Source organism: Calonectris borealis, chromosome 14 (genome assembly GCF_964195595.1).
Source record: "Calonectris borealis chromosome 14, bCalBor7.hap1.2, whole genome shotgun sequence".
Taxonomy (NCBI): Eukaryota; Metazoa; Chordata; class Aves; order Procellariiformes; family Procellariidae; genus Calonectris; species Calonectris borealis.
The window spans coordinates 4,549,930-4,576,393 of record NC_134325.1 but is presented as its reverse complement, the minus strand read 5'-3'; the positions used below and the strand labels follow the sequence as shown (position 1 = coordinate 4,576,393).

The following is a 26,464-nucleotide window of genomic DNA, read 5'->3' as shown; positions in this document are numbered from 1 at the left end:
GATAGATGAGCTTATAGATGCATCAGTTCTTAAAGATTCATGCAAGTCTAGCTTTGTATTAAATGCTGAGGTAGATACAGTGAGATTCGGCTGTAGAAATATCACAACCCTCAATTATTTTCCTTGACAGCTCTACTTAACGTCAATAAATATCCTCTTTTTTTAGGTTTCCCAGTCACAAGACATTTCTAAGGTTACACATGGCTATAAAACGTTTGCAGGATTAAGCCGTTAGGACCTGAGCTCTGAGGACTCTGATGGTTTAAGCCTGTTCCCAGTATATTGTTACGCTTGAAAGTGTGTCGTTAAAACATAGCTAAGTTAATATAAGGGCTGCTTCTATGTTGCGGTATTTCTAATTACAGTATTTATTTTCCCCTTGCCCATTTATGAAATCTTCAAACATTTCAACAGGACCACGAACCAGAACTAAACGTTTTTTTATTAAAGTATAAAAATGCCTGGCCTTTTTCAGCTATGAAAAGGGTCATGAGAATTGTTCTCACTTACCTTCCGAAAATGGGACCTCCCACAAGCTGGAGGACACCAAAGGTTGTCTGCAGGTAGCCAAACCCCACTGAATCCAAACCTAGGCTCTTCGCCAAGTACTAAAAAAGAAAAAAAAAACCCAACAGGTCAGGGGAAATGAAGTATGCTGTATTTCTGAATAAAGAGCTTAATGTCTGTGTGGAGAGGACTACAGCTCCAAACAAGCACTTCCTTCAGTTCCCCGTACCTACAGATGAAATGTTCCTTGGGTGAGACACAGACTACTTAGTAAAGACCAAAAGCCTCCATCCCACACCATCCGCTAACGAAGATCCGAGGGATGTGATCAAAACCATCAATTTTTGCACTAGATGACAAATCTGAACCACCCTTTACCTTTGCAGTCCAACACAGCTGAACGTATCTGGGGGAGGGATGAGGCAGATTTTAAGTAGCCTTCCTGCCTCCAGACCCTGCACCTGGGGCAGCCCGAGCACCACCCAGGAGATGACTGTGGTAAGGTCTCGGAGCTATTGTTTAATTGAGCAAGCTGGGATCAATGCAAAAACAATACGGGCAAAATATTGCCTTTACTTATAATCTGGATGGTACACCCACAACCTGGACTTGGCAGTGTTCGATGATCTTAAGGGTCTTTTCCAACCTAAATGATTCTATGAAACCAGGCAGAAGAGTCCAGTAAGCGAGAAGCAATGGTTCCCACTCACAGTTGGTTTATTACACCCTCATAAAAACCCACCTCTGATTTGAAACCTCTGATTTCTGCTGCCTGCTTGTTGGGTCACTCTCCCACTGCAAGGGAGAAGACAGAAACTACACCAGCATCACCCAGGGCCATCAGGCCAGGAATGGGCTCCAAGTGCTACTGCAGTACAAATAACAAACCAGCTTTTACTGCCTAGGCACACCCTGAGCACAGTCACAGCTTCCCTGCTAGGGAGGAATACTCTTTCCTCTCTCCTGCTAGAAACTCTCTTCTGACTTTTCTGGAAGACTACAAAGCCTGGCATTGAAGGCAAGATGTGCTGTGAAGCAGGACAACCCATACTCACGGGCATGACTCCCATCTGCATGAAGAGGAAGGTCAACTCTAGGGTTGCAATCAGGTAGGCAACAAGGATCGCTTGTCCCCGCTTGATCTCTCCCGAGCAGCCGCTCTCCCCCAGGGTCTTGCTCCTCATTTCCAAGGCTTCTTCCTCACCTCCAGAGCTGGCTTTTGTGTTCATAGCGCTCATGGAATGACTTACTGCAGGCTGAAAAATGACACAAAGGTGCTTTCTAGCTGGGAACACGGAGCATAGGTAAGGTGCAGAAGCTGTGAGTACAGTTCAAAGCCTACAGTGTGAAAGGTGCTGAGTCAGCATGCCAGGGATTTATTTTTTCTTTCTTTGGTTTTTTTTCCTCCCCTTTGCTTACTTGCCAGGCAGGATCAAAGGTAACCACGCATCAAACCACGGATGTCATTCTTCAGCCTTGTCCCAGGTGGGCTCATTGCTTCAAGTACCGTCACGACAAAGACCAGCTTGAGAGTCCCAGCGGGGTGAAAGCGGACATTGCCCCAGACAAGAGCACGTGACAAACTCCTCAACTCTTTAACTATTTCAATTCTTTCACTTTTGTTGCTTCTGGTGGCTCAGAAGAGACAGCTCTTTTAATTCTTCATGAAAGGCACTTTGATTTTATTTTTGGAGGTTGCAAGTGAAGCTTACAGCAGAACAGCTATTTCCAAGTCCTTATGCTTCTTGCAGTAGATTTCTACAGCTCCTGGAACAAGCATAAGTCTTACATGCAGTTAGAGTTGCTCTCATCAACACCACTACCTGAGCCATTTTCCCTCCTTCACCAGGTGCTGCAAATTTATAGAGAGACTGAGCTAGCAAATGTTCACATGTGACTCCACTCAGACCACAAATTACCAGCCAATGCCAAAAACATTTAAAAAAAAAAAAAAAAGTATTAAATCCACACAAATCATGAGGCTGACTGCAAACTGGGGAATTAAATAAACAAGCCTAATTTGTCCTTTGGGGGTTTTGTTTGTTTGCTTGCTTGTTTACTTAGGGTTTTATTTGTTTGTCTGCTTGCTTGTTTGCTTGGGGGTTTATTTGTTTGTTTTCTTACTTGTTGAAGCCTGGAAGTCTGGTTGAGCATATCTTTATTTTAAAGAGAAAAAGCAAGCAGAGTTCCCAATGCCCTGATTTTGTAGAATCACAGGACTTTTGATAGAAAAGGACCGCAGGAGATCTCATCCACCCTCCTACTTGAACACCTCAGCTCAGCTGTGGCTTTTTCTGGACAAGCTTTGAAAATCTCCAAGAAAAGGGATTTGCTCCCTCCCTGAGTATCTGGGAAAGAAGTTTTTCCTAATGTCCAATCTGATTTTCTCAAGCTGCAGCTTGTGGCTGTTGTGCCTCATGGTATCAGCTGCCATTACCAAGAAGACTCTGGCTGCGTTGTCTCTGGAGATGCCCTTCAAGTAGTTGCAGGTGGCTGTTAGATCACCCAGCCTCCTCTTTGCCAGGCTGAACAAGCCCAATTCCCTCCACCTCTTTCAAAGATGATGTACCCTAGACCCCTCACCTTCTTGGTAGCCCTCCCCTGGGTCCAATCCAGTTTGTCCACAATCCTCTTGAACTGAGAGGCCCAACACTGGATCAGCCTCACCAGCACCAAGCAAAGGGGAATAACAACTTCCCTGGATGTCCTGGCCATGCTCCTCCTCAAATGGCCCAGTACATGGTTTGCCTTATTCCTGATGAGCGTGCACCATTGGCTCACACAGCATCTCCGTCACCCACGGTCCTCACGCTAGGGTTGCTACGCAACCCGTTGGTCCCCAGCTGGCACTGATGCAGGTGATATTCTGCCCCAGGTTTGGGGCAAATTGTGGCCACTTTCAACTTGTTGAAAACTTTGAGGTTTTGGTTGATCCAGCTCTCAAGTTTCATGCAGACCCTCCAGCCTGAGGCTCCGTCATTGACCATGTCAGCCAGTCCCTCTAATTTAGTAACACCTCCGTTCAGAAACGGAGGCTTGACTTGCCGTGAAGGCTGATACAGACACATCAATACAGAGACACACACAGACGTTTGCTGGCTTGGATCCGGAGTGGTTGTCAGCGCTCCCAGATTTCCAACCAAGCCCAGGGAGAAGGAACTGTAAGATCTCCGGGCACACCTTTTTATTCAAGACATGTCGCCGCAGAGCCCCGGGATTTGGTGAGGGCTGCCAGGCTCTACCTCCTGGTGATGGAGGAGGAAGACCAAAGGTTTAATGTTTCACCAGGGGTGGGTACTGTATCACTGGAGGCACAGAAACAACCTTTCACAAACTCAGCCAGAGCATGAGTAAAAAAGCACCTTTAAAGAATGACTTTCTCACAGCGATACCAGCGCTCAAACAGACCCAACTCCCAACGCCCTAGAAGTCGTATTTGTTACCGAAGAAGGAAAATTACCCAGCATGTATCCCATGGATCAGTGCTCAACATTTGGTTCATCTCAACGCGAAACAATGGATTTGCCCGCGCTTTGAATGTCCTGCAGCACAGCACCAACATCGTCACTCCCTGGTTTGCGCTGGACAGGCACAATGTACAAATTACCAGCATTGAATAGAAGAGTAAAATTAGTGACAGAACTCTGTTTATGGAGGTTTCGAGACAACCAAAGAAGCAACTCATGCAAATGCAATGTAGAACACTGCTTACGGGAAACTTGCTGACTTGGACTTGAAAAGCGTCGATATTTTGACTGGTGAGTTTGTCTCAGCAGCAACTGAAAACAGATCCCAGCAAGGCGACCGAGGGAAGCAATGACTTGCAGATGCAGCCACTCTCCACCAGCTCCGAGCCCCGTCCTGCCAGGGGCATGCAGTGCAGACAGCTAACCAGCCACGTGCTCTCACTCAGATTTAGCTTCTTTTTACTGGCATTGACATGGGAAACGGAGTAAAAAAAAAAACAACGGAGTTTAACTTTCAGCCTCTGGGGCAAAAGACACAGTTCTGAGAAGTGGGGACTTAAACTCGGTGCCTGGTGTGGAGGTGACCATGGAGAATGAGCTACGATCACTGGACTCGGTTCCCGTGCATCGCCTCTTGATGGGTCAGTGCCCAAGCCTGTCCTTGGCATCCCAGATCAGGCTGCAAGTAAGAAAGTGCTGGGCCCAACTCAGCAATCCTCTTCTAGCAATAGTCTCTTTGGGCAGGATCACTTACCTCCCCATCCCTGCACTTTGGCACAGACAGGACAAAGGGAAGAGGGTGGCAGTTTTAAGCCACCTTTACAAGTCACGAGCCAAGCCATGTCCATGCTGCCCTGGCCCCAAGGACGCAGGGATGAGCTGTATTCTCCAAACTTGGCTAAGACGTTGGCAGCCCCAAATCATCTTGGTGTCCTCCCGCAAGGTCTTGTGTGCAGGAACTTGGACTTTCCTGACTTTCAGCGCCTGATTTTTAAAATCTCTCCCCATGAATCTGTTGATCTAGGGGCTAAACGTGGCGGCGCGACCACCTATGGAAAAACAGCCGTGTGATTGACACCAGGCAGATCCTCCTCCTCCTCCCCTGAGTGAGAAGCCTGTCTGAAAATGTCTGCAGGAGCCAAAGTATGATGGAGATTAACTCCGTTCCCAACTACGCCCTGCTGAACACCGCTTTCGTAGTCATCCAGCTAGGGGCCAGTTCAGCGATAACGCACCATTAACGACAGATGGCAATGGGCTGGCGGTGCATTTTTATCTAAAGGCTCCTTCTGGCTCAATTTTAGACTACAACACAGGTAGTGCTCAGTCACTGACAAGCCATCTTTAAAAAATGAAGATTAATTTAAAAACTGGGGAGGAATAGGTTATGAACAGGAAATAAATTTTCTTGGGTAGGATAAATAAACTTTAAATGGACAGATATTCCAGAGAGACTACGGTGAAAGCAAGCAAGGAGATAAATGTCTTGTGATGAAACTGCAGATTAGGCCATTAGCTATGCATTAAGTCTTGACACTTATTCTCAACATTTTTGGAGTATTTATAGTTGCCTTCCCTGGTGTATCTTTCCTGAGACCTATTTATCTGCTGATCTCTGGAAAAACAGAGTGGGAAACCTGAGAACATCTTTAAAAAAAGAAAATTTATAAAGACTTACTGTTTATGTTACTTGGGCAGAAATCTTTTCTTAAATTACTGGAAATGGGAAGCAAGGCCAGCTCAAAATGCACATGCACGGGGAAGGGAAATCCACCCACAGCAATACCAGCAGTTAAAAATGTTGGTTGAAAAAGGATAAATTGCGGGGAAATAGATCCCGAATCCTTTTCTCAACTTGTATTTTTTCACAGAAGCGGCTTAATATGATCTGTAGCAACACGAGGTACTCCGGGTGGGATTCACCTGTCTGCAGAGGGTCAAAACAAAGTTCGCAGCCTCAAAAGAGCCTTGAAGAGCGATGGAAGTGCAGACGTGCTGCCGAGCGATGAAGGGCATCTCTCAGGCCTCAGCTCCTCTATGAATGGGCACTGGCAGGTCTCTCCAGCTACGCAAAAAAAAAACAGTAGGATGAACCAAATCCTGCTCCAGCGCAGATCACTCGTAAATCCTTGCCCTTGGGGATAGGCACCCACAGCTACGGCAGGCAGGAGGGCTGGCTGGGAATGCCGGGGAGGGAATCGCTGCCTCTGGGGTCCAGCAAAGCTTTCATTTCTCCTTGCAAAGAGAAACTGCATTTCTACGGGCTGTGTGCTGGGGGGTGCGAGGAGGCAGCGAGGTGAATAGTTATGAGCATACCTTCCTCTCCTTGCAAGAGCATCGCCAGGCCACTGCACCACAACCAGTGAGGCATGCCGGTATTTGGGCAAGGAGAGACATAAAAACCCGTTACGGAGACACAGCCCTCAGGGAGCTATCATCCTGGTGATGTTTCTTACGCTCTGAAATACGACAGAGGAAAGGGAAGAAATATCCCGAAGCTATTTCCCAATAGCGGGAATGCTGAATTGCCATAATGAGGGAAACCACTCAACACCAGCCATGGGCGGCGCGAGCCGTCAAACCCACAGGATCTGGCCCGATCCCTCTCTTCCCCCAACCCCGACACTGAGGGAACCGGTCTCATTTGTAGTCTGGTGAAAGATTTATACAGTTAAGCAAATAAGAGCATAGACGGCCCGGTATTGCCAAAATTATGTCCCATGTTTGTTGACTGATTTATTCCTTTGTCTAATTGTGTTCACAAAAAAAGCAGCTCACTAATGAATGGAAAAAGACTCCACATGGCCAGCAAAAAATGCCATGTTTAGTTTACAAAATAGCACAGTCTTCAGGGATTTTCATAAAAACTACGGAGACAGTCCAAATCGGCAATGAAATCAGATTCCCGGTGGCTGCTGAACTCTTTTGGCTCTTTCTATGTGTGTATTAAATTGCAAAAAGCAATTATTTATAATTTGTTTTTATAAAAATGCTGGTGTGCTTATTCTGCCTGGCAAATTATTTTGTGAAATGGAAAAGGCTATTGTTCATTCTTTTGGTAAAGTCTTTGTTACTTAGCATATTAAACTGCAAATCACATTTTATCTGAAATATGGCTGGTTATTATTAACTTTTTAATGGTAAAGCCCCAAAGCTCTAACTCATATTGAGGCCCCGTTTGGTGCCCTGCAAATACAAAAAGAGATTGAGACTCAGATGAGGGAAAAGAATTAAATCCTCCTTGTCTTGCAGATGGGACCCTAACAGACAGAGGGGTTTAATGACTTGCCTGAAATCACAGAGGAAGTCTGTGGAAGAGGCTGGAGTCAGACTCCATCATCCTTTGGACGCCAGTCCCGTTGTTTAACCACAGGGCAGTTTCTCCTCTCTAATATTCTGGAAAAATTAAACCAAAAGAGAACATTTCTGAAAGCTGGAATTTGACAACAAAATATGCAGATGGGGCAGAGACTGTGTCAATTGTAAAAGAGTTTTGGAAAAATCCCGTGGCCTGAATTCAGGAGAGTTACACCAAGAATAACATGACCAAATAGGAAGAAAAAGCTCAGTTCTTTGTACCCATCCAGTCTCACCGGCTCCAGCAGGACCTCGCCGGAGCAGGAGCCTCTCGTGCCTGCTCACACCGAGTGGCACCTTGCTTAGGATGCTCAGCCAGAGGACCACCTCCGGAGTCATCTCCCAGGTGCTGCCATGGCCGTGGCCCACTTCTGCCCCAAAATTTCTCCTGGGCAAACAAAAACGCCTCCAGTTTCAATGAGCTGCTGCCATGCGGTGAAGAAGGGCTGCGGGGCTGCCCGGAGAGCAGCCACTGATCTTCTCCTTCAAGCGAAGGCATCAAAAGCCAGCAAATGCCACCAGCCTCTAGTGGTCCGCTATGCTAGGACACTGATGAATCGGCAAGAAAAAAATGACTCTCCCCATAGTGAAAGCCCAGGTCTGTTGGGTGAGCTCTCTCCTGGGATGATCTCCCCCATTCTTCTTAATGTTCAAGCCACGCTTGTTTTAAGCGAGCGTGACATGGCCATCTATGTAGGAAACTGTGATTAAAGGAGCGGTTACACCATCTGCTGCTGAGCAGGGTCCAGGGAAAACTGCACACGCTAATAAGGGATGGTGACAGCCCAGAAGCGATGGATACTTCTGCTGCCTCTGCGGTTGCGTCTTCAGCTTACTGGCATCTTGGCGTGACCGACCTTCAGACAACTTGCTGCTGGATAATGGATGAAGCCCTGGGCTCCAAGATACACACAGTGCATTGGAAGTCCAAGGTTTATAGCCAAAGAATATGCTAGATGTGACAAAACCAGATACACACACACACAAATAAAGCCTCATACTTAGCCTGCAATGTGCAATATTTCATTCAGCTGGTATTATACAGCCACCTTCTGGAATCACAGTAATGTCTGGAATGCAAAAGCTGTTTATCATTTAAATAACATTTAAGCCATTATAATTTATATGAGAATTGTAACTGATTGGGGCTGTATGGAGCTTCTTGTTGTGGTTTGCTGTAGGAATGCTGCAGATTTCCTCTGCACACATTACATTCGGCACACAATGGGAGCCCCAGACATTTTCAGCTAGTCTTGAGCCTCCTGCATTTACCAAAACATTTTCCTGTGTCAGAATCAAACAATTGCCTGATTTATAACTCTTGAGCATTCGGGAGACCACCAGCAACACAATGTAACAAGAATCTCTCTGTCGGTTAGCCTTCTGACGAAGCTATACACAGCACAAACAAAATACGGATGTGTAGTCAGTGTTTCTGCTAATGTACGTTTCTGCATAAAGCAATTAGAGAAGGGCAAAGCGTGTGTCTGTAAAACCTTGCACATCCCAGCCACGGCTTCCCCGCACAGAGGAGGGTCTGTGTTACATCCCCAGACAAATCCTTACCTGCTCAGGGCCAGGGGAGACGCGTGTACCCTCCCAGCCTTGCTCCGTTTGGCTGGCTGGTTTCTCCACGTGGACTCGGGACCTGCGTGGAGCCAACGTGGGATGTGGAGGGAAGGGGACGGCTGCCCCCGTGCCCAGCGGCTCCGTCCGCTACGTGAGTGGGAGACGACCCTACGTTGCAGATATCCGCTGCCCTTGGATGGAAGAGGTGGGACAAAGGTATCCATAGTCACGCAGGGCTGGATTTATCAGCAGCTCAGAGGTGGTGAAATCCCAAATCTTGATATATCTGGACTCTAAGTGCCTTTCAAAGCCTCACCCAAGGTCTTTATTTTTTTCCCTCTAACAAACACCACTTGATTTCAGCTGAAGTCTTGAATGGGATTTGTACGGTCAGAGCAAACCCCCGAGTTCGCAGAGTTGCAAGTCAGAGCAGAGCGCGTACTCCTGCCTCTCACTCAACTCACCTGGGCAAAGCGCAGTTTTTAAAGCTCTAGAAGACATTAGCCCTTGGCAGTATTTGCTCTGCATCCCCTGCATCAGCGATAAAGGCTGTAGCCAGGCCTACCTGGGGAGAACAATTACAATCTTGATTTTAGTTAGGAATACAAGAGAGATGACAGTCCCAAGACTGCTGGTTTTTTGTTCAAACCACCAGAAGGCTTTGGAGACCCTTCACTGCTTCCTCCTGGCCTTCCATCCGCTCTCCGCTTGAATTCGCCTGAGACAAAAAGAAATGAAACCTCCTTAGCGCTGAGGTTGTAGCAGGGACCCACTAATGCCTCTCGAGTGGGATATCAGGAATCTTCACAGTGGTTTGGGGAAAATTTTCCAGGTAATTCAGTTAAACCAATGTTGAACGCTGAAAACAACTTTAGTATGGACAGATAGATAAGAGATGGAAAAGTTTAGAAGGCACATCCCTACAGTAAATCTACTCTATCATACGAATAAGTCCCACTTCAAATACATCTGAAACTTCGTTGTTAAGAGGCCAGGACCTGCATGGTACCATTCGCTTCACTTCTTTCCAGTTCAATCTCTACAGGCATGGCATTTCTTCAGAGCAAAGGATGAGGATGCATTCCTAACATGTTGCAGGTACGTCTGACACACAAAAAGCCCCAAACCTGCTCAGTTGTGTCTTTAAAGCGCTCTCTCGAAAGCTCCCTGCTTACAGTAATTCTTCAGAATTATTTTGGAACAACACCAGGAGCTATGAACGAAATTTGACTTTCTGTAAAGAACCAGAGCAAACTTTGCACACTGTTAGGATCCAGCTCCGGCATCAAGAACAATTTAAAGTGGGACATGAGTGGCACACAGAAGTTTTCCTAAGAGGAAATCCCTAAGAGCTTTTTTTTTTTTTAATATTTTAAAATAATTTTTAAAGCTTGTCCCCAAGATGATCGCAGGCTCACAACCCCCCTGACCCTTTGTCATTGAGCAAAGGTATTAGCACTTGCTGTGGACTTGCCACCAGAGGAGAGACCCAGACCCTTCTGCAAGGAGTGGCAAAAGCATTTATGCCCTGGAAAGAGCACAGAGAGGGAATTAGTGCTTCTAAACTTGCCAAAGGACAAGAGTTTGCCAGCCCCAACTGGAGCTGGCTGCTGCTCATGGGAGAACTGGATGATGGCTGTGACCAGGATGCACTAAACATTTTCTGCTGCAATATTTGGTTTTGAGGCTTTTTGCTTGGGTATTGCTGCCTAATTCTAGGCCATTCCAAAGGCCAAATGCAAGGCTGGCATAAACCAGCAATGCCTGCATAGTCTTGGGCTGGACTTGCCACTGTCAGTAGCATCTGGCATTTGTTAATCTTTTCATACTCCGGAGAGGGTGGAAATAACCCAAGAAGAGCTCACCTGGAGCTCTACTCCCCGGTTCACGTGTTGCATTTCTGGAACACACAACTCCCTACATCAAAGTCTCCATGCACTAAAACCATGGATCCATCATCTGGCTTTTCCAGAAATCAAGCAAGTCTTGCAAATTTTCAATCCAAACTGGTTGAGAACCGGTCCTGCCAAAGCAGCAATTGGGTTTGAGGATTTTGCAAATAATTAGGATATTTGAAACAAAGAAAGAGAAAAAGTGCCGCTAGAAAAAGGGGTCTATCCCAGCTCATTTTCCTAATGCCCTACCAGACAGCAATGGGATTATTGCTGTCAAACTGCCCCAGGGAGGGTGCTAGGAAGAAATTCCCCCTGGCTTCCTACGTTGGCTGGGTTCTGGAAACTCCTATTAAAACCGACACCAATCTACTCAGCAGCTCTGCCCAGGCTCTCTCCTCGTTACCTTCAAGATAAAACAATAAGGATTTATTCCTTTTATTTATTGCCCAGCATAGCCAGGGGAGTGGTGGGTTATATTCCTCCTGAGCCTCGGCAATTAAATCACTTGCCAAATTCAGCCGGCTCTGCACAGGTGAAGCGACAACCGCCTTGAATCCTGCCGGAGGCGGCCTCGGAAGCCACAGGACTGCAGAGGGACCGAGGACCTCATCGGGACTGCGGGGGCAGGTCAGCAGAAAACCTTGCTTAACGGTTGTGGTGCATGAAAAGGAAAGGCTCCAGCTTGAATTTGCAGGCTGGCAGTTAAAAAAAAAAAGCCATTCTCCCATCTGCAAAGCAAGTGCATTTGATCCAGAAAGCAATGAGACTCCACAAACATAGCACCTCCAGATACATTTTTTTTCTTCCAGAGCAAACTCACTACCACTTGGCCACTGTCAGCTTAAATGATTTCACCTGGTTTATATTTTCGCTTTGAATACCAACGATGACCAACTGACTCATTTTTACTTTGAGAAGAGCTGCAAGATCTGGATTACTTGGCTCTAGGCTGAAAGCCTGACCTCAATTCACCGGGAATTTTGCCTCTGATTTCTATGCTGCCAGGATTTAATCTTCAGGTCTTTCATCCAGCTCCTCTTCTGCTTTTACTGTTAGGAAAACATTTGTTTCAGACTCGTTCGGTCATGACTATGTTTGAGAATGTGGCTCATTGTTCACACTAGAAGGAATTTGTACCATGTCATTTTGAAATGCCTTCATGTGCGACTGCATGCTCGCTGGGGGACAGTGAGATACCTGCACAGCATCAAGGTGTGTCTTTAATTGCACCTTTATGACATTAAAGTTTAATCGAGAGTCAGGTACAAGTGCATCTCTTCAGGCCTGATCCTCCTGTCCTCACTCAGTCCAAAACTCACCCTACTTGAAACTCAGGGTCGGGCACCTGGAGCTTGCTGCCCTACAAACTTGTTTTAGCAATCGTTCCTGCAAGAAGTGGCGGAGCAGCTGGTAAGGGTAACTTTTAAGGCTAGAGAATGACCTGATGATTTTTCAACCTAGTCACAGAGCAGGAAAAAACGTAGCTTTCTCCTGGCCTCCACCATCTACCAAAGGACAATCACGTGTAATCAGAGTATTTAGCAACATTTCTGACCGTGGCCCAAGGTAGCAGGTCCTTTCAGCTTCTGTCCAAAACTCAAGAACTGGCTCATTAAGAAATAGCTATGTCGGTGGATGTAATGCAAACCATTGAAAAACCTTTAAGCCAGTGTTAGCCGTGGTCTTCCACCCCCTCTGCTCTGTTAGGGGATATGGCACTTGGTTTCTCTCCGGATCTGCGGGATGCCGAACACTAGCGGGATTTGTTCTGACTGCTGTTGCGGGTGGCACATACAAATGCTTAAATGCTGCCCCATACATAACATAGGCTGAGCTCCCAGCAATGAGTCACAGAACTAATTGTTCTGCATGACATAAACATGTTTATAGTGTGCTGCTGGATCCAGGTACAATTAACTCCCTGCTTGTAGGAATACATACCGTACTGCGGGCAGGGCAGCCTTATTATAGTTAAACTGGCTGTAAAACGAACGTGATGGACTCCCCCAAGGGAGCTCATCGAACCACTCCCTTCGCAGGTTCACCACTGGCTGGGTTATGTTTGGTCCACATTCAAAGCTTGCAGCAAAATTAATGCTATGAATCTAGCAGGAAGATTATAAAATGATTGCTTTTCAAGATTAAGAGCAAATAAAACTTTAGTGCTGTGTCCTCAGAACATTACTACGCTAAAAGCAAATTTAAAGCTGTAGGCGAGAAGATAAATTAATTAAAGAATACAAACAAGAAGCCGGGGGGCGGGGAGGGAGGAGAAATTATCTCATCATGCTGCGTCATCGCATGATATCTCCACACCCCATCGCAGGGAAAGGAGGGAGCAAGCCCCGAGGGAGAGGCAAATAAGAAGAGGGAATCCAACTTGGGGCGCGAGAGAAGGAACAGCCAGAACCCACAGCACCGTATTACTTTGCCACCCGCTAAGGAGGGAACCAGCCACAGAAAGATGTAGAGGAGACAAAGCTCCTGGGGTTCCCCAAGGCATGCCAGCCCTGCACGAAACCACGTATGTGTCTTGAGGTCCACATCCTCTACAACTGCATCTCCTTCTCTTGGACTTCCAGGCTTTGAGCTACTATTGAGCTAAGCCACTATCCATCATATTTGAAAAGTTGTGGCAGTCCGGTGAAGTTCCCAGTGACTGGAAAAGGGCAAACCTAACCCCCATTTTTAAAAAGGGCAAAAAGGAAGACCCAGGGAACTACAGGCCAGTCAGTCTCACCTCTGTGCCCAACAAGATCATGGAGCAGATCCTCCGGGAAACTGTGCTAAGACACACGGAAAACAGAAAGGTGATCGGTGGCAGCCAACATGGCTTCACTAAGGGCAAATTGTGCCTGACAAATGTGGTGGCCTTCTACAACAGGGTTACAGCATTGATGGATAAAGGAAGAGTGACTGACGTCATCTGCCTGCACTTGTGCAAAGCATTTGACACTGCCCCGCATGACGTCCTTGTCTCTAAATTGGACAGACATGGATTTGACGGATGGATCACTCGGTGGATAAGGAATTGGCTGGATGGTCACACTCAAAGAGTTGCGGTCAATGTCTCGATGTCCAGGTGGAAACCAGTGACGAGTGGTGTCCCTCAGGAGTCTGTACTGGGACCAGTATTATTTAACATCTTTGTCAGGGACATGGACAGTGGGACTGAGCACACCCACAGCAAGTTTGCAGATGGCACCAAGCTGAGTGGTGTCATTGATGTACTCTAGAGGGAAGGGATGCCATCCCGAGGGACCTTGAAAGGCTGGAGAGGTGGGCCCGTGCAAACCTCATGAAGTTCAACAAGGCCAAGTGCAAGGTCCTGCACCTGGGTTGGGGCAATCCCAAGCATGGATACAGGCTGGGTGATGAGTGGATTAAGAGCAGCCCTGAGGAGAAGGACTTGGGGGAATTGGTGGATGAAAAACTGAGTATGAGCCAGCAATGTGCAGTCGCAGCCCAGAAAGCCAATCGTATCCTGGGCTGCATCCAAAGCAGCGTGGCCAGCAGGTCGAGGGAGGAGATTCTGCCCCTCTACTCTGCTCTGGTGAGACCCCCCTGCAGTGCTGCGTCCAGCTCTGGAGCCCTCAGCACAAGAAAGACATGGACCTGTTGGAGTGGGTCCAGAGAAGGGCCACGAAAATAATCAGGGGGATGGAACACCTCCTCTGTGAGGACAGGCTGAGAGAGTTGGGGTTGTTCAGCCCAGAGAAAAGGCGGCTCTGGGGAGACCTTACAGTGGCCTTCTAGTACTTAAAAGGGGCCTACAGGAAAGATGGGGAGGAACTCTTTATCAGGGAGTCTAGTGATAGGACGAGGGGTAACGGTTTTAAACTGAAAGAGGGTAGATTTAGGTTAGATATTAGGAAGAAGTTCTTTACTGTGAGGGTGGTGAGACACTGGAATAGGTTGCCCAAGAAGTTGTGGATGCCTCCTCCCTGGAAGAGTTCAAGGCCAGGCTGGATGGGGCTTTGAGCCCTGATCTAGTGGAAGGTGTCCCTGCCCATGGCAGGGGGGTTGGAACGAGATGATCTTTAAGGTCCCTTCCAACCCAAACCATTCTATGATTCTATGATTGTCAAGCTACACCCTAACCCTAATTTTCACAGAATAAAGTGAATGTATTCTTCTATTCATAAATCTTATCAAGGAATCATACAGGCTAGAACAACTTGAAAAATCTAGAGGTTGGTGAATATAGCTATAATATATTTTGTTACTCTAGAAGTACTCCGCACGCCACAGCGATTTAAACTCCGCACGTCTCAATAAGCTGCTCTCGCTGGAGCTAAGGGCTGTCTGCGCGGAGAGCAGTCTCCCCGGCAAACCTTACCTGGAGCTCCCCGGGCGAGCTGCGAGAAAGCGGGGAGCGCGTTACTGCGTACAGCCCGGCAACAGCTCCTGGGGGCACCGGACGGCTCCTGAAGCCCCGGGGTCAAACGCAGACATCGGCGGGAGCTGGACCACGGGAGAACACAAGAAGTCAGGGGTCCGCGAGCTGCGGGAGGACAACCGGCTGCGAATGCAGAGCGGGGGGGGGATCGTGCCGCGGGGCGGCGGCGAGGCGAGGCCGCGCATCCCGGGGGCGAGCGGGGGGAGCGCCCGCCTCTCGCGGGCCCAGCCGACATTAGAGGGCACCATTGCCCCACGCATAAGGGACATCCCGCGGGCAGCTCCGCCGCCACCGCTCTGCCTGAAATCCGCCCCCCGGCCTGGGGGAGCGGCCGGGCAGGGACCCGGCGGCATGCCCTGCTTCTCCGTTGCTTTGCAGGCAAGCCGGGCAGGCAGAGGGTGAGGATGCCCCGCCGCCCCGGCTGGCCCCCAGCCCCCCTGCCCGCCGCCCCCCCCCCCCGGGCAGAGCCGGCGGCCGGAGCGCGGTGGAGGGGCGAGAGGCAGAGACGGGCAGAAGCGGGGAGGGAGGGCAGGGCCGGAGCACAAACCTTTATTGCCTGGGCCAGTTTTCAGGCAGCTCGGCTGCCCGCGCTGGGGCCGCACGCCCAGGGCGTCGGCCAGCACGGGAGCGGGCAGGAATAGGTGGCCAGGGGCGGTGGAAAGGACATGGCTGGGGCAATTAAGACTTGGATTCATTTACTCTCCCTTCAAACTGTTTTTAAGGTCTTTATCATCAGGATTCTTTAGAAACCCTCCACTTTTTGCAAGTCTGTTGCTTTCATAGCCAGATTTCAAGCATCTTCTGGTGTTTTGGGGGTTTTTTTTCATACTCTTAGATTTTGTTTCCTCTAGGTGTGTGCTGGGATCCATCTGAAGATACTCCTGATGCACTTACCGCTGCTCTTGGGCTTGTTTTTGGACCAGGTACCTCCCCTCTGCAACAGTCCGGGCCATGAACAATCTTCTTCAGGACTTGTGCAAAACTATCAGCATTAAAAAACCTGTTTACTTAAGAAACATGAAACCAAAAATAAAACCTGTGTAATGGCTGCTTCATCACAGCCCCCCCCCCCCCCCAAAGTAGAAATAACCTATGAAAAGCTACTCCAAAAATAATATTACCGTGGATCAAGATGAAAGGCAAGGGGAATGTCAAAACAAGCAAAATGCAAACCTCTCGTTTGATACAAAGGGTGGCAACGAAGAGCACCTATGAGCGTAGAGCATGACTTTCACAAAAATGATACCAACAGAAAAGCAGGGAGTATAAATAAACGGAATATTTAACTGCTGCTCAAATATGACTACCCAGACAGTCAGTGAAAAAGAGCCACCCTCCACGGGTATGTTCTGTGAGCCCAAAACGCTGTTTGGTACCCGCCATTCCCAGCCCCAGCCTGCTTTCCAAGTTAACAGCATGGTGTCGGTAAGGCTTGCCACACCGCAGTTCACGGAGAGCATCCCGCAAACCAGTCAGGCTTCCAATCAGTCACTGAGGGCCAGATGGCGAGTGGACTTCATCTAGTAAAACAACACGACGGAAAGTGAAAAAGAAGATTGTGAAGAGAGAATGCGACGGCCCCCGGTGCACTGGCAGGTCCATCAATAGATTAGGCTAAATTCACTGCTACCTTTGTGCTACCCTAATGATGCGCAGCAGCTGGACAGCAAGGCTAGCTCTTCTTTTAACAACCAAGAACAGAAAGAATAATACAAAAAATTAAAGGAAATTAAATGAAATAAAGCATTTTTCTGAGATGTTAGCTTTTGCATATTTTTGAGAACGCAACAAAAAGCAATTCAAATTGAATTAAAACTACCGGAATTTTTTCAGGGTTCTATTCAGATTATCTTTTCCTATTTTACCCCTGAAGTAGCGTAGTTTTGCCTACCTATCAAATCTAATAACCTGACTTTTTATGACTGTGTGAAGAAATGGAAAATTCTGAATGTACACCGGCTTTAATAATTCAAAGAGTTACTTTGCTGGTGAAAAAGCCTCGATGAGAAGTTTGGGCAATCTGTGCTAACTTGAACTTTAATTGCGACTGGTTTATTTATGCAGGATTCCAAAGTACCACGCAAAATAGCCACTGGTATAAATGCAAAACTGCAAATTGCTTGTGATCACAAGCACAGTAAAAGAGAAGTGCATGGGAGATAAAGTACCGATATTTATTGGTCTGTGTCTCTGCTAAAGCAATTATGGAATATAACATGTTCTGAAATAAAGCAACTGCATGTGGATCACACAGCATCTGAAGAATCCCGAGTTAAACATTGTTGAGTGTATACAATAATGGTGTATTAAAGGAAATGAGAATGGAGCAAAGCACAAACCTTCAAGCCTCGGCGGCCCAACAACAGGTTTGCTTGTCTGGCAGCATGCTGGGGACAATTCCTGCAGGCGATGTTCACCCCGAGACTCTCCAGAAGCTGGAGGAGTGCTCCTCTGTGGCACCATGTCATGGGGACCCGTTCGCCTCCATACACAACCGTCTCAGCTGCAGCGCTTCTCTGTGCTACAGAAGTTCACCTGGAGCTCCGCAACAACCAGCCCCGTCAGAACGACAGCGCCGAGGCTCTCTCTTTTGTTACCTTCATAACTTCTTATCAAATTTCCTCAGTTACTCCTTGCCCAGTTTACAGTGCAAGGACCTTTCTTCCCCCACCTGCCAACCCGTCAGACTCAGCCCTGGCTCCGATGGTCAACCTGGACTCTTTCCAAACAGGAATAGTCAAACGCAATAACCCTCCTGCAATCACAATCCCTTTGCAATGATGCACAAGCCATAAAGGAGTTTGCTTTCCCTCCCCTCACCCTTTCGAAATAGAGCAGCCAGCAGGAATACACGCTAGTTAAAGTCATTGTTTTTTCTGACATAAGCAGATACGACTTGGATATTTTGAGCAAAAATGTTTCATTCTTATGGGGCATTGTTCTAACCATAGTGGTAATTACTCCGCTCAGTGTTCTGGAGCAGGAATTTCTGAAGAAGCTAATGGGCTTGGTGGTGGGAGCTCTTGGGTAAGATTTTGTGGCTCGTGTTAGGCAAACTGCTGGTTTAGAGGATCATAACATACCCCTCTGGCCTGAGAGTTCACAGATTCACTAAATTAAAAACATCTCTCTGTGCAGACAGTATTTCCTCCTCAGATGAGCTGGATGCTCTCTATCTCCACACAGAAGAGAAGCACGGACACTGCTAGAACTGGTGACTATGAGCGGAAAGTCCCCAGCATTATCACCACCAGCTTAAAACATAAGTGTATAGTGGAACAAAAAAAAAAAAAGTCAAAGAGATGGGGAGCATTGGCAGTGAAGAAGAAGAGCTAAAAAAAAAGAGCTGGTAACCTCAAACTCGAGCTGCTTTACCTCCCAGGTGAGCTGGAAAGTGAAGCAGCCTCAAACATGAGGCCAAACTCCTAAAAATACTTCCCCGTTCAAACTGTAGTTCCTAGCATCCCTCAAGCACTGCGTAAATATTGGCTCACCTCTGAAAACGGTTTGCAAGGACCCCGATGTGGATTTTGCAGGGGGCACGCCCACATCTTGCAAATAGCAGGGAGGTTTGCTCGCTCGGCTTGCGTCGCAGGAATGTATAAAACCAAGGAGGCAGAAAACAGGAAAGGCGGCCGTTGGCCTCTCCCGGTGCTGGGGGAGGACGGCAGCAGGTTCGCGAGGACTCCTCACAAAGAGCCCCTGTCTGCGGGGACCCGGCCATTGCCATTTGGCTCGCGTCTTGAATAGAGGGCACTTTTTCAGCAGGTTTCTCTGGGAACTCGAGGCATTTTCTCCGCATAGCTCATTTATTTCTAAAACCACCCCATCCTACATCCCGAGAGGTGCGTCTGATGGCTGCTGAAAGAAGTCCCAGCTGAACACTGTGCCATGTTCAACATGTTCCCCAATCGTCCCAGCTTGGTCCGGCACCCACCCCTTCCCTCCCTGGCCAAACCCCGGCTAACTGATGCTCACCTCCTGCTTTTTAAGATGATGTGCTTTTAGTGGGGAGGAACCAGGAGAGCCTTCTCGTGACCTGCTCACTGAATGACATCCTTTGGGCCAGGAGACCTCCGCATGGCCACCCTCGAGGGCTATTTTGGGAAGGAAAGGACAGTGTGGTGGCATTTACCTAAAATCACCACATTGGTAGGTTGTGTTCCAGCTCACATGGGAAACCAAGAATATCTGTTGAGAACACCACATCTAAACTGGTATCTTTAAAAAAAATGCCTTCATATATCCTAAAATACCTGCGCTACCACTATTTGTGAAATGGGAGTGGTCTGTCTGTACCGTCAGTCAGCAAAGTCTTCTGCCAGGCGTGACTCTACGCTTGCCCAGGAAGCAAACGGGGATCTGCACCCTGAAGACATTCACTGTGTCTTCTTCTCTCGACTGCAAAGCTACAGCCCACCTGCCCCCATGGACATCAGAAAACGATTTCAGGAGATGAAACCTGCTCTGGTGTCTCACTGCTTATCACCCCGAGCAAGGAAAGACTCTTCCCGTGCTGTAAGCCGGGCTGTAACCTCCTCTCCGCACCTCTGCACCAGCCATGGCCAACCCCAGGTCCATGGGTCCAAAACCACGGGTGCTGCCGGTCTTTCCCGGTGTGGCTGGTCTTTGGGAGCACCATTGAAGGTACCTGGCAGCCCGCGGGAGCTGTCCTGGCTGCCCCAGGCTCCTCACCAGCATGGCAAGGGCAGGAGCCAGTGCCCTCAGCTGGAGGGCTGCTCCGTCACACACGTGGGCTGACTGTGGGAAGAGCACGGAGGAAGATGACTTACTTTGACCAAGCTGAGGAAAAGGAAGGGCTTTCCATGGGCGCTTTCTTGAAGTGGACACCTGCCTGCGGTCACCATTGCCTTAAGGGGCCTGAAGCTGCGATCTCTCCAGCTCTGCAGTAAGCTGGCACCTGGGCAGTCTCTGCAGAGCCAGCACCACCCTAGGATTTAAAATTAATTTTATTCCCTCTAGGGAATAAAACCATGCAAGTTGTCTTTGCTCAAGGGTTCAAGTTTCCCAGAGGCAAGAGCCGTAGGTACACGGAGAGCCAGGGTGTCCCCAAAAGCGCAAAGAGCAATAAAGGTCCATCTTTTCCCTTATTGTTGGCAGATGAAAAGCTCACTGTGGTAACAAGCCTTTGAGGCGCGCATCAAAATTACGATGATGTTCTGGGCCCAATTTTAGCACCGTGTCAATTATGCTCCCCCTCCCTTTCCTTTCATACTCCCCCATCCCAAAACAACAAAAGGCAATGATTGCAGTGACCTGCAGAAAATGTAAAGCACAAGCCAGCTGATCCCTGGCAACACAATAGCGAGATTAGTTCATCTGCAGTGAACAAACACGTATTATGTGGGTTTTAAAGTTAGGAGAGGAAAATGCTGTGGTTTTCATGTATTTCTATTCAGCAAGGCTGCAACTTATTACTTCCATGCAGCTGAGAAGCCCTATTTTTAAAAATAGCCTTCAGCTTGTTTTGAAATCTGCAAGCATCTCGCTTTGTTTTGCAGCAGCGTAATAAAAAACCCCGAGCCAGAAACGATCCCGTTTTCCTCCACACAAATCACCTCCCCCGCCACAGACCCCCCCGCGCCCCACGGATGGTGAAAAACCTGCCGGCGACAGCCCTCGGGAAAAACAATCATAATAAAAATAGGAATAACAACACCCCCCCCCGCCGCACACCTACGCGCTCAAAAGGCAACACGGAGGGGGGGAAAACGCCAACCCCGAAAGCGGCCGGGGAGGAAGCGGCGGCGGAGCCGCGGCCGCCGGCAGACAAAGGCAGCGGGGCCGGCGGCGGGCGGGGAGCGCCGCGGCCGCCCCCCGGGGCCGGGCCAGCGCCGGGGCCGCCCCCCCCGGTCCGCGGCGGGGCCGGGCCGGGCCAATGCGGCCGGCGGCGGCGCGGCGCTGCCCGCCGCAGCCAATGGAGGGCGCGGGCAGGAGGGCTGCCGCCGGGGGCCGGGGGGCGGCGGGGGGGTCCCCGCCAATCGCGGCGGGCCGACGGCAGGGAAATACTCTTATGCTAATGGTTGTTTTGCTCGCACTCGCGGGGAGCGGGGTTTAAAAGCCAGGCGGCCGGGGGCAGGGGCTCAGAGGCGGGAGGCAGGGCCGGCCAGAGTGCGGACGGGACGCGAGGAGCGGAGCGGCGGGGGGGGCACCCACCCCTTCCCAGCCCACCGCACCCCATCCCACCCCGCGTCCTCCCCGGCGGCGATGTCCAACGTCCACCTCTCCGGCGCCGCCGCCCTGGAGCGCCTCTCCGCCCGGCGAGCCCTGGCCGGGCACGGCCGCAGCCCCGTCTGCAGGAGCCTTTTCGGGCCGGTGGACCACGAGGAGCTGGGCCGGGAGCTGCGGAACCGCCTGCGGGAGATGGGGGAGGACGACCAGCGCCGCTGGGACTACAACTTCCACACCGACACGCCGCTGCCGGGGCCCGGCCGCCTGCGCTGGGAGGAGGTGGAGGGCGGCGCCGTGCCCGCTTTCTACCGGGAGACGCTGCAGGTGGGGCGGCGCCGCGTCCCCCTCCGCCGGGCGCCCCCCTCCCCGCCGCCCCCCGCCGCCGCCGCCAAGGGGCCCGGGGGGCGGCTGAGCCGGGAGAACCGCGCCGCGCCCCGCCGCCGCGGCATGCGGCTCCGCCGGAGGGGCCCGACGGCCCGCATCACAGGTGCGTGGGGGGAGCTGGGGGGGCGTGGGGGGCGGCGGGCGTCCCGCCGCAGCGGCTGACGGCCCCGCCGCCCCTCTCCGTCCCCCCCATCCAGATTTCTTTGCGAGGAGGAAAAGGCCGGCGGAGCCCAAGGCGGCGGCGGAGCGCCCCGCCGGCTGCCCGTCGCCCCCCGCCGCCGTGCCGGCTGAGCAGACCCCCCGCAAGCGGCTCCGGTGAGCCAGGTGAGGCGGGCCCCGGGGGCGGGCGCGGGTGTCTGGGCGCTTTCTGCGTCACTCTCTTGTTTTTTTTTCTTTTTTTTTTTTCCCCCCCTCCACGTTTTTTTTCCTGATTATTTTTTTTTTTCCCTCTTCCTTTTTGTTCCTCCCCAGACTTTTGCACTACGGCACCCACGGGAGAGGCGCGCCGCCCCCGGAGGCAAGGCGCCTCGGAGGCGCGGGGGGCCAGGGCGGGCGGCGCGGCGAGCCGGGACCCCCCCGCGCCCACCGGGACCGGGAGCCGGAGCCGGAGCGCCTGCCCGCCGGCCGCGGCCGCGCACGGAGCAGTGTTAACGTACAACTGTGCAATGTATTACGTTTTATATAGAAATGTATTATGCCTAATGTGAGTACACTGGCCAGAAGTGTAAAGCTTTAAAAGTCATTTATATGAAATGTTTAATCTCTGCTGATCTCTCAGTGCAAAAAAAGAAAGGAAAAAAAAGAAAAAGGAAAAAGGAAAAAAGCAAGTGTATATTTGTACAAAACTTTTTTTAAGAGTTATACTAACTTATATTTTCTATTTATGTCAGAAATGTGGATAACTTTGACATCCAATAGTCTTTTTTTTTTTTCTTTTGGTTAAGCCAAAGGGCACTATATTTGCTTTTGTTATTTACAAAGTGTAAATTTATTTTTATAGTGGGAAATTTTTTTTTTTTTTTGCATTCACAAGATGTAGCTATGAATCAAAATATTTTTTAGACTTTACTTGAAGACAAATCTGTTTCAATGGTTCCTGAGCCGGTCTGTACCACTGCCATTGCAAATAATGCCACAACTTCAATAATAATAAATAATAAAAAAAAAAAAAATCCAGGAAACCCCTGCAAGGCTGCTTGGTGTGTGCTGTGCAGACGCCCTCGGGGGGTGGGTGGGAGCCCGTGGGGGGGAGTGGGCTGGGGCAGCCCCGGAGGCTCGGGCGGGGGAGCCAAGCCCAGCCCTGCGCCTTTCGGGGGGCCCGGGGCAGGACCCCGCGCCGCGGGAGCGGCGCTTCTACCTACACGCGCTGCGGCGCAAAACTTGTGTGCGATTCAGAGGGGAAAAGAGTTCTCCATTAAAAAAACAAGTGTGTCTGAGTGCTGCTGGAGTTAACCAAGTGGGAGGGCGAGCGCACGTCCTTCATCACACCCTGGATTTGGCCTTTCAGCACGTTTTATGATTTTTTTAAATTCATTTTTCTTTTTCAGCCGTTTCCCTCTTTTTCTTGCCAAAACTATCTCCCCCTCTTCCAGGACCCGGCAGTATTGTGGGTGCCCGGGCAGCCTCCCCCCCAGCACCCCATCAGGGCTGGGGCCGCTGCCTCCCTCACTTCGGGACAGCCTTGGAGGGGGGGTGACTGGTGTGTGCAGACCACGGCCCCAGAGTGGGCCCAGCACTGGGGGCCCCCCCCCGCCTTGGGGGGCCGTGCAAAGCTCCCCCTCCAGCTGTGGGCCCTCAAATCCCGACCTGGAGCTCGAAGCCGTGGCTACTGCAGGGAAACGCTTCCCGGTACCTCTTGCCCACGCCCAGCAATGATTTACAGGGCGAACGCACAACAGTGCTGGGAAATCACCAATTCCAGCTCCCATAAAAGAGGGGAAAAAAGAAAAACAACAGTCAAAATAAACCCTCCCAACAGACAAAACACCCAACATTTTGGCATTAACGCTTGGGTGGCAGTGCTGTCACAACCACGCACCCCCAGGCAGTTTGCGGGGGGGCACCCCATCCCCTTGGCCCGGGAGCAGGTTAAAGCCATGGGATCCGCACGCAGCCGGATGGGATCAGGGCACGCGCCCTGTGCAGGGTCCCAAACCCTGCGCTGCTTGGGGAGGCGGGGGACAGACCAGGACTGGTCCCAGCTGCAGGTGGCACAAGGATTGGGGTGCTGGAGAGCAGGGATGGGGAGCAGGGATGCGGGAGGGGCACGGGGGTTCTAGAGGTGCAGGGACTGGCTGGATGGATTTGTCCCTTTCAGACCCCACTCCCCGCCCTGTCACCTCCGTGGAGCGCTGCACCCCCATGCTGGACCCAGTGGGGTGGGGGGGGGAATGAGGGCATCGCTCCCCAGCCCTATGAGCTCTGCAACCATGCTCTGTCACAGAGGGGGAGGGAGCCGAGAGAATAAGGCTCAGGGTGAATAAGGCTCAGGGTTTATCTGCATCGTCTTCCCCCAGCCCCCGCAGCGCTCCTCTCTGCCCCCCCGCCCCGTCACAGCCGCCAAACGCTCCTGGCTGTAAAAGTAACATTGATTACCTCCAGCTCCGTGATCGCTTAATCAGAACGGGATTATTTTACGCGCCTGCATCAGTGGCCGCTGACTCAATACGATTTTCCCCCCCTTTGAAAAGAAAAATAGCTTTTCCCTTTCCTTATGAAAGCCAACAATACCCGGAGTGAGGCAGCTGGATCCTCCAGGATTTATGGGCTTTTCTCTCGCTTTCATGAAAGCAGGTGCCTTTGGGACCTCCATTGTCCCAGCCCCCAACTAATAATAGGACTTTCTGCAATGAAAGATCCCTGCTCCGAGCTCCCAAATACCTCGGCCGGAGGAGCCACCGCCTGCCCCGAGGTGTGCCCAGCCCGTCCCGGGAGGAAAGCTCTCACCCCGGGGAGAGTTTAGGCAGGGGGCTCTTTATTAAAGCAAATAATTCCAGCTCTTGGGCATCACCCGAGAGGAGCCGGTGGGTTTCCAGCCTGTCCCGGGGAGGGCCGCGTCCCGCAGCCCCCTGGGCTCCGCTCTCCTCGAGGTCCCCGGGGTGCGGGAAGGTGTGCGGCCGCCCGCCGCCCCCGCGCCCTGCCCCACCCAGCCCGGCCGGCCCTCCTCGCCCCGGCACAAAGCACACTGCCCCTATTCTTTCGGCCTTTGTAGCCATATGGCAAATCCATGTAGACACAGCCAACATCCATTTATTCAGGCACATAATGTCCCGCAACAGGGAACAATTGGAACTTTGTTTGCTTCTATTATTGATGCGAATGGGCGACAGAGAGAGAGAGAGAGAGAAAAAATCATTTAACTATAAGAGATATCCAGCTAATTATGAACCATATGTGCCTATAGTTTCAAAGCAATCCAATGAAGTTCATTTTAAATCTAGACTACTTTATTAGTACGGAAGACAGATGTCTCAACAGTACATGCATCAGAGGAAACCATGTAAAGAAGTTCTTGAAATATTTAACTAGGACTCATTCATTGTCAGAGGGGCTTTAAAGTGCCCTTTATCATGAGAATGCATAGGCAGAAGCGGAGGGAGGCTGCCGGTTGTTACCGCCAGCCCACTTACCCCTTAGCGGTAAATCCCAAATTCCACTTTGGATTTGAGGACAGGAATATTTTTGGAAAGGATTCAAAATATCAGGGGTCTTGAAGGACCGAGCTTGCCGCTCATTCCAGCTACAAAAAGTCAGGTCGTTATTTGAGCCGCCTTAATCCCAGGCTGAAACCAGCTACACAGTGAGAGGACTAATCTACCCGAAATCACCACCGCTCCCTCTCCCGAGGAGCAGAGCCGGGCGTTTGGGGGACGGCTACTGCAGTTCCTCCCCTGCCCCCAGAGAGACCAAGACAGGAGCGTTAATGTTGCCAGACCTCCAGAGATTTGTTTCATACGAGCATCTCTCGATTCGAATCCTGCGGTGGGTACCTAAAGGGAAAAGGCACTGCAGGAAGACTGGAAGGGAAGCTTGGCAGGAGAAAGTCTTTCAGATTTTTTTTTTTTTTTTAGGAAATGCAATTATCAGCAAACAATCTTGGCAAAAAGGTTAGCGCTATCTTTATGAGCGCGGCAACATCTACCAGTAATTAAGCCACTTCAGTTAGATGAATGCAACATATGGTTGACACTGGGAATCATTCTCCTTCCTAGCCACGACTTTTCTTTCCAGGCCAAAACTTGGTCTATTATCGCTTAAAATAAACAAAAAGCTGCTTTCCACTTCTTGAGCAAATATTTGTCGCTAATGAGCAGGAGGTGTAGCTAACAGGATGGGGGAAAACCCCATCATTTTTAAAGAATAATTTCCTACGTTTGGATACAGAAATAAAATAAATTCACTAAATGCCCAATTCGCTTGCAGCGAGTTGCAACAGCTTGGTAGGATTGCTACACCGGGAGATCTGGGCAAGGGATGCGCATGGGGGGACAGGAATGGACTTGACCGTGTTTAAGCAGAGAAACGGATGTGAAGAGACAGAGTACATGCATATGTACGAACACACACACATATACACATGAAATAACTAATCAGGGAGTACAGAATAATTGATCAGGGAGCTGGATTCTTTTTTAGCCACCTTGTCACCTATTGCTGCAGAATAAACTCTCAATGGTTTTCCAATGCCTTCCCCT

General features: G+C 50.1%; 2 protein-coding genes across 3 annotated transcripts in view; one reads left to right on the top strand and one right to left on the bottom strand.

Moving 5' to 3' along the window:
• Positions 1–2,863, bottom strand: part of SLC67A1 (solute carrier family 67 member 1) — a 63,128-nt gene extending 60,265 nt beyond the window's left edge. The window contains exons 1-3 of the mRNA XM_075163026.1: positions 1,850–2,863; positions 1,563–1,763; positions 511–608 (exon numbers count right to left, since the gene is read on the bottom strand). Of these exons, the coding sequence (XP_075019127.1) occupies positions 511–608; positions 1,563–1,745 (281 nt within the window). The 5' untranslated portion in view covers positions 1,746–1,763; positions 1,850–2,863. The remainder of the gene's footprint in view (positions 1–510; positions 609–1,562; positions 1,764–1,849) is intronic.
• Positions 2,864–21,322: 18,459 nt separating this feature from the next.
• On the top strand, positions 21,323–22,955 carry CDKN1C (cyclin dependent kinase inhibitor 1C). 2 transcript variants are annotated; one of them, XM_075162774.1, is made up of 3 exons: positions 21,323–21,873; positions 21,968–22,094; positions 22,242–22,955. In XM_075162774.1, exons 1-2 carry the CDS (start codon positions 21,423–21,425, stop codon positions 22,087–22,089), a joined length of 573 nt encoding a protein of 190 aa, XP_075018875.1. In that variant the 5' UTR covers positions 21,323–21,422; the 3' UTR covers positions 22,090–22,094; positions 22,242–22,955. The 2 variants fall into 2 exon arrangements, with proteins under 2 accessions (XP_075018875.1, XP_075018874.1); XM_075162773.1 differs by having other exon boundaries at positions 21,968–22,955.
• The last annotated feature ends 3,509 nt before the right edge of the window (positions 22,956–26,464 follow it).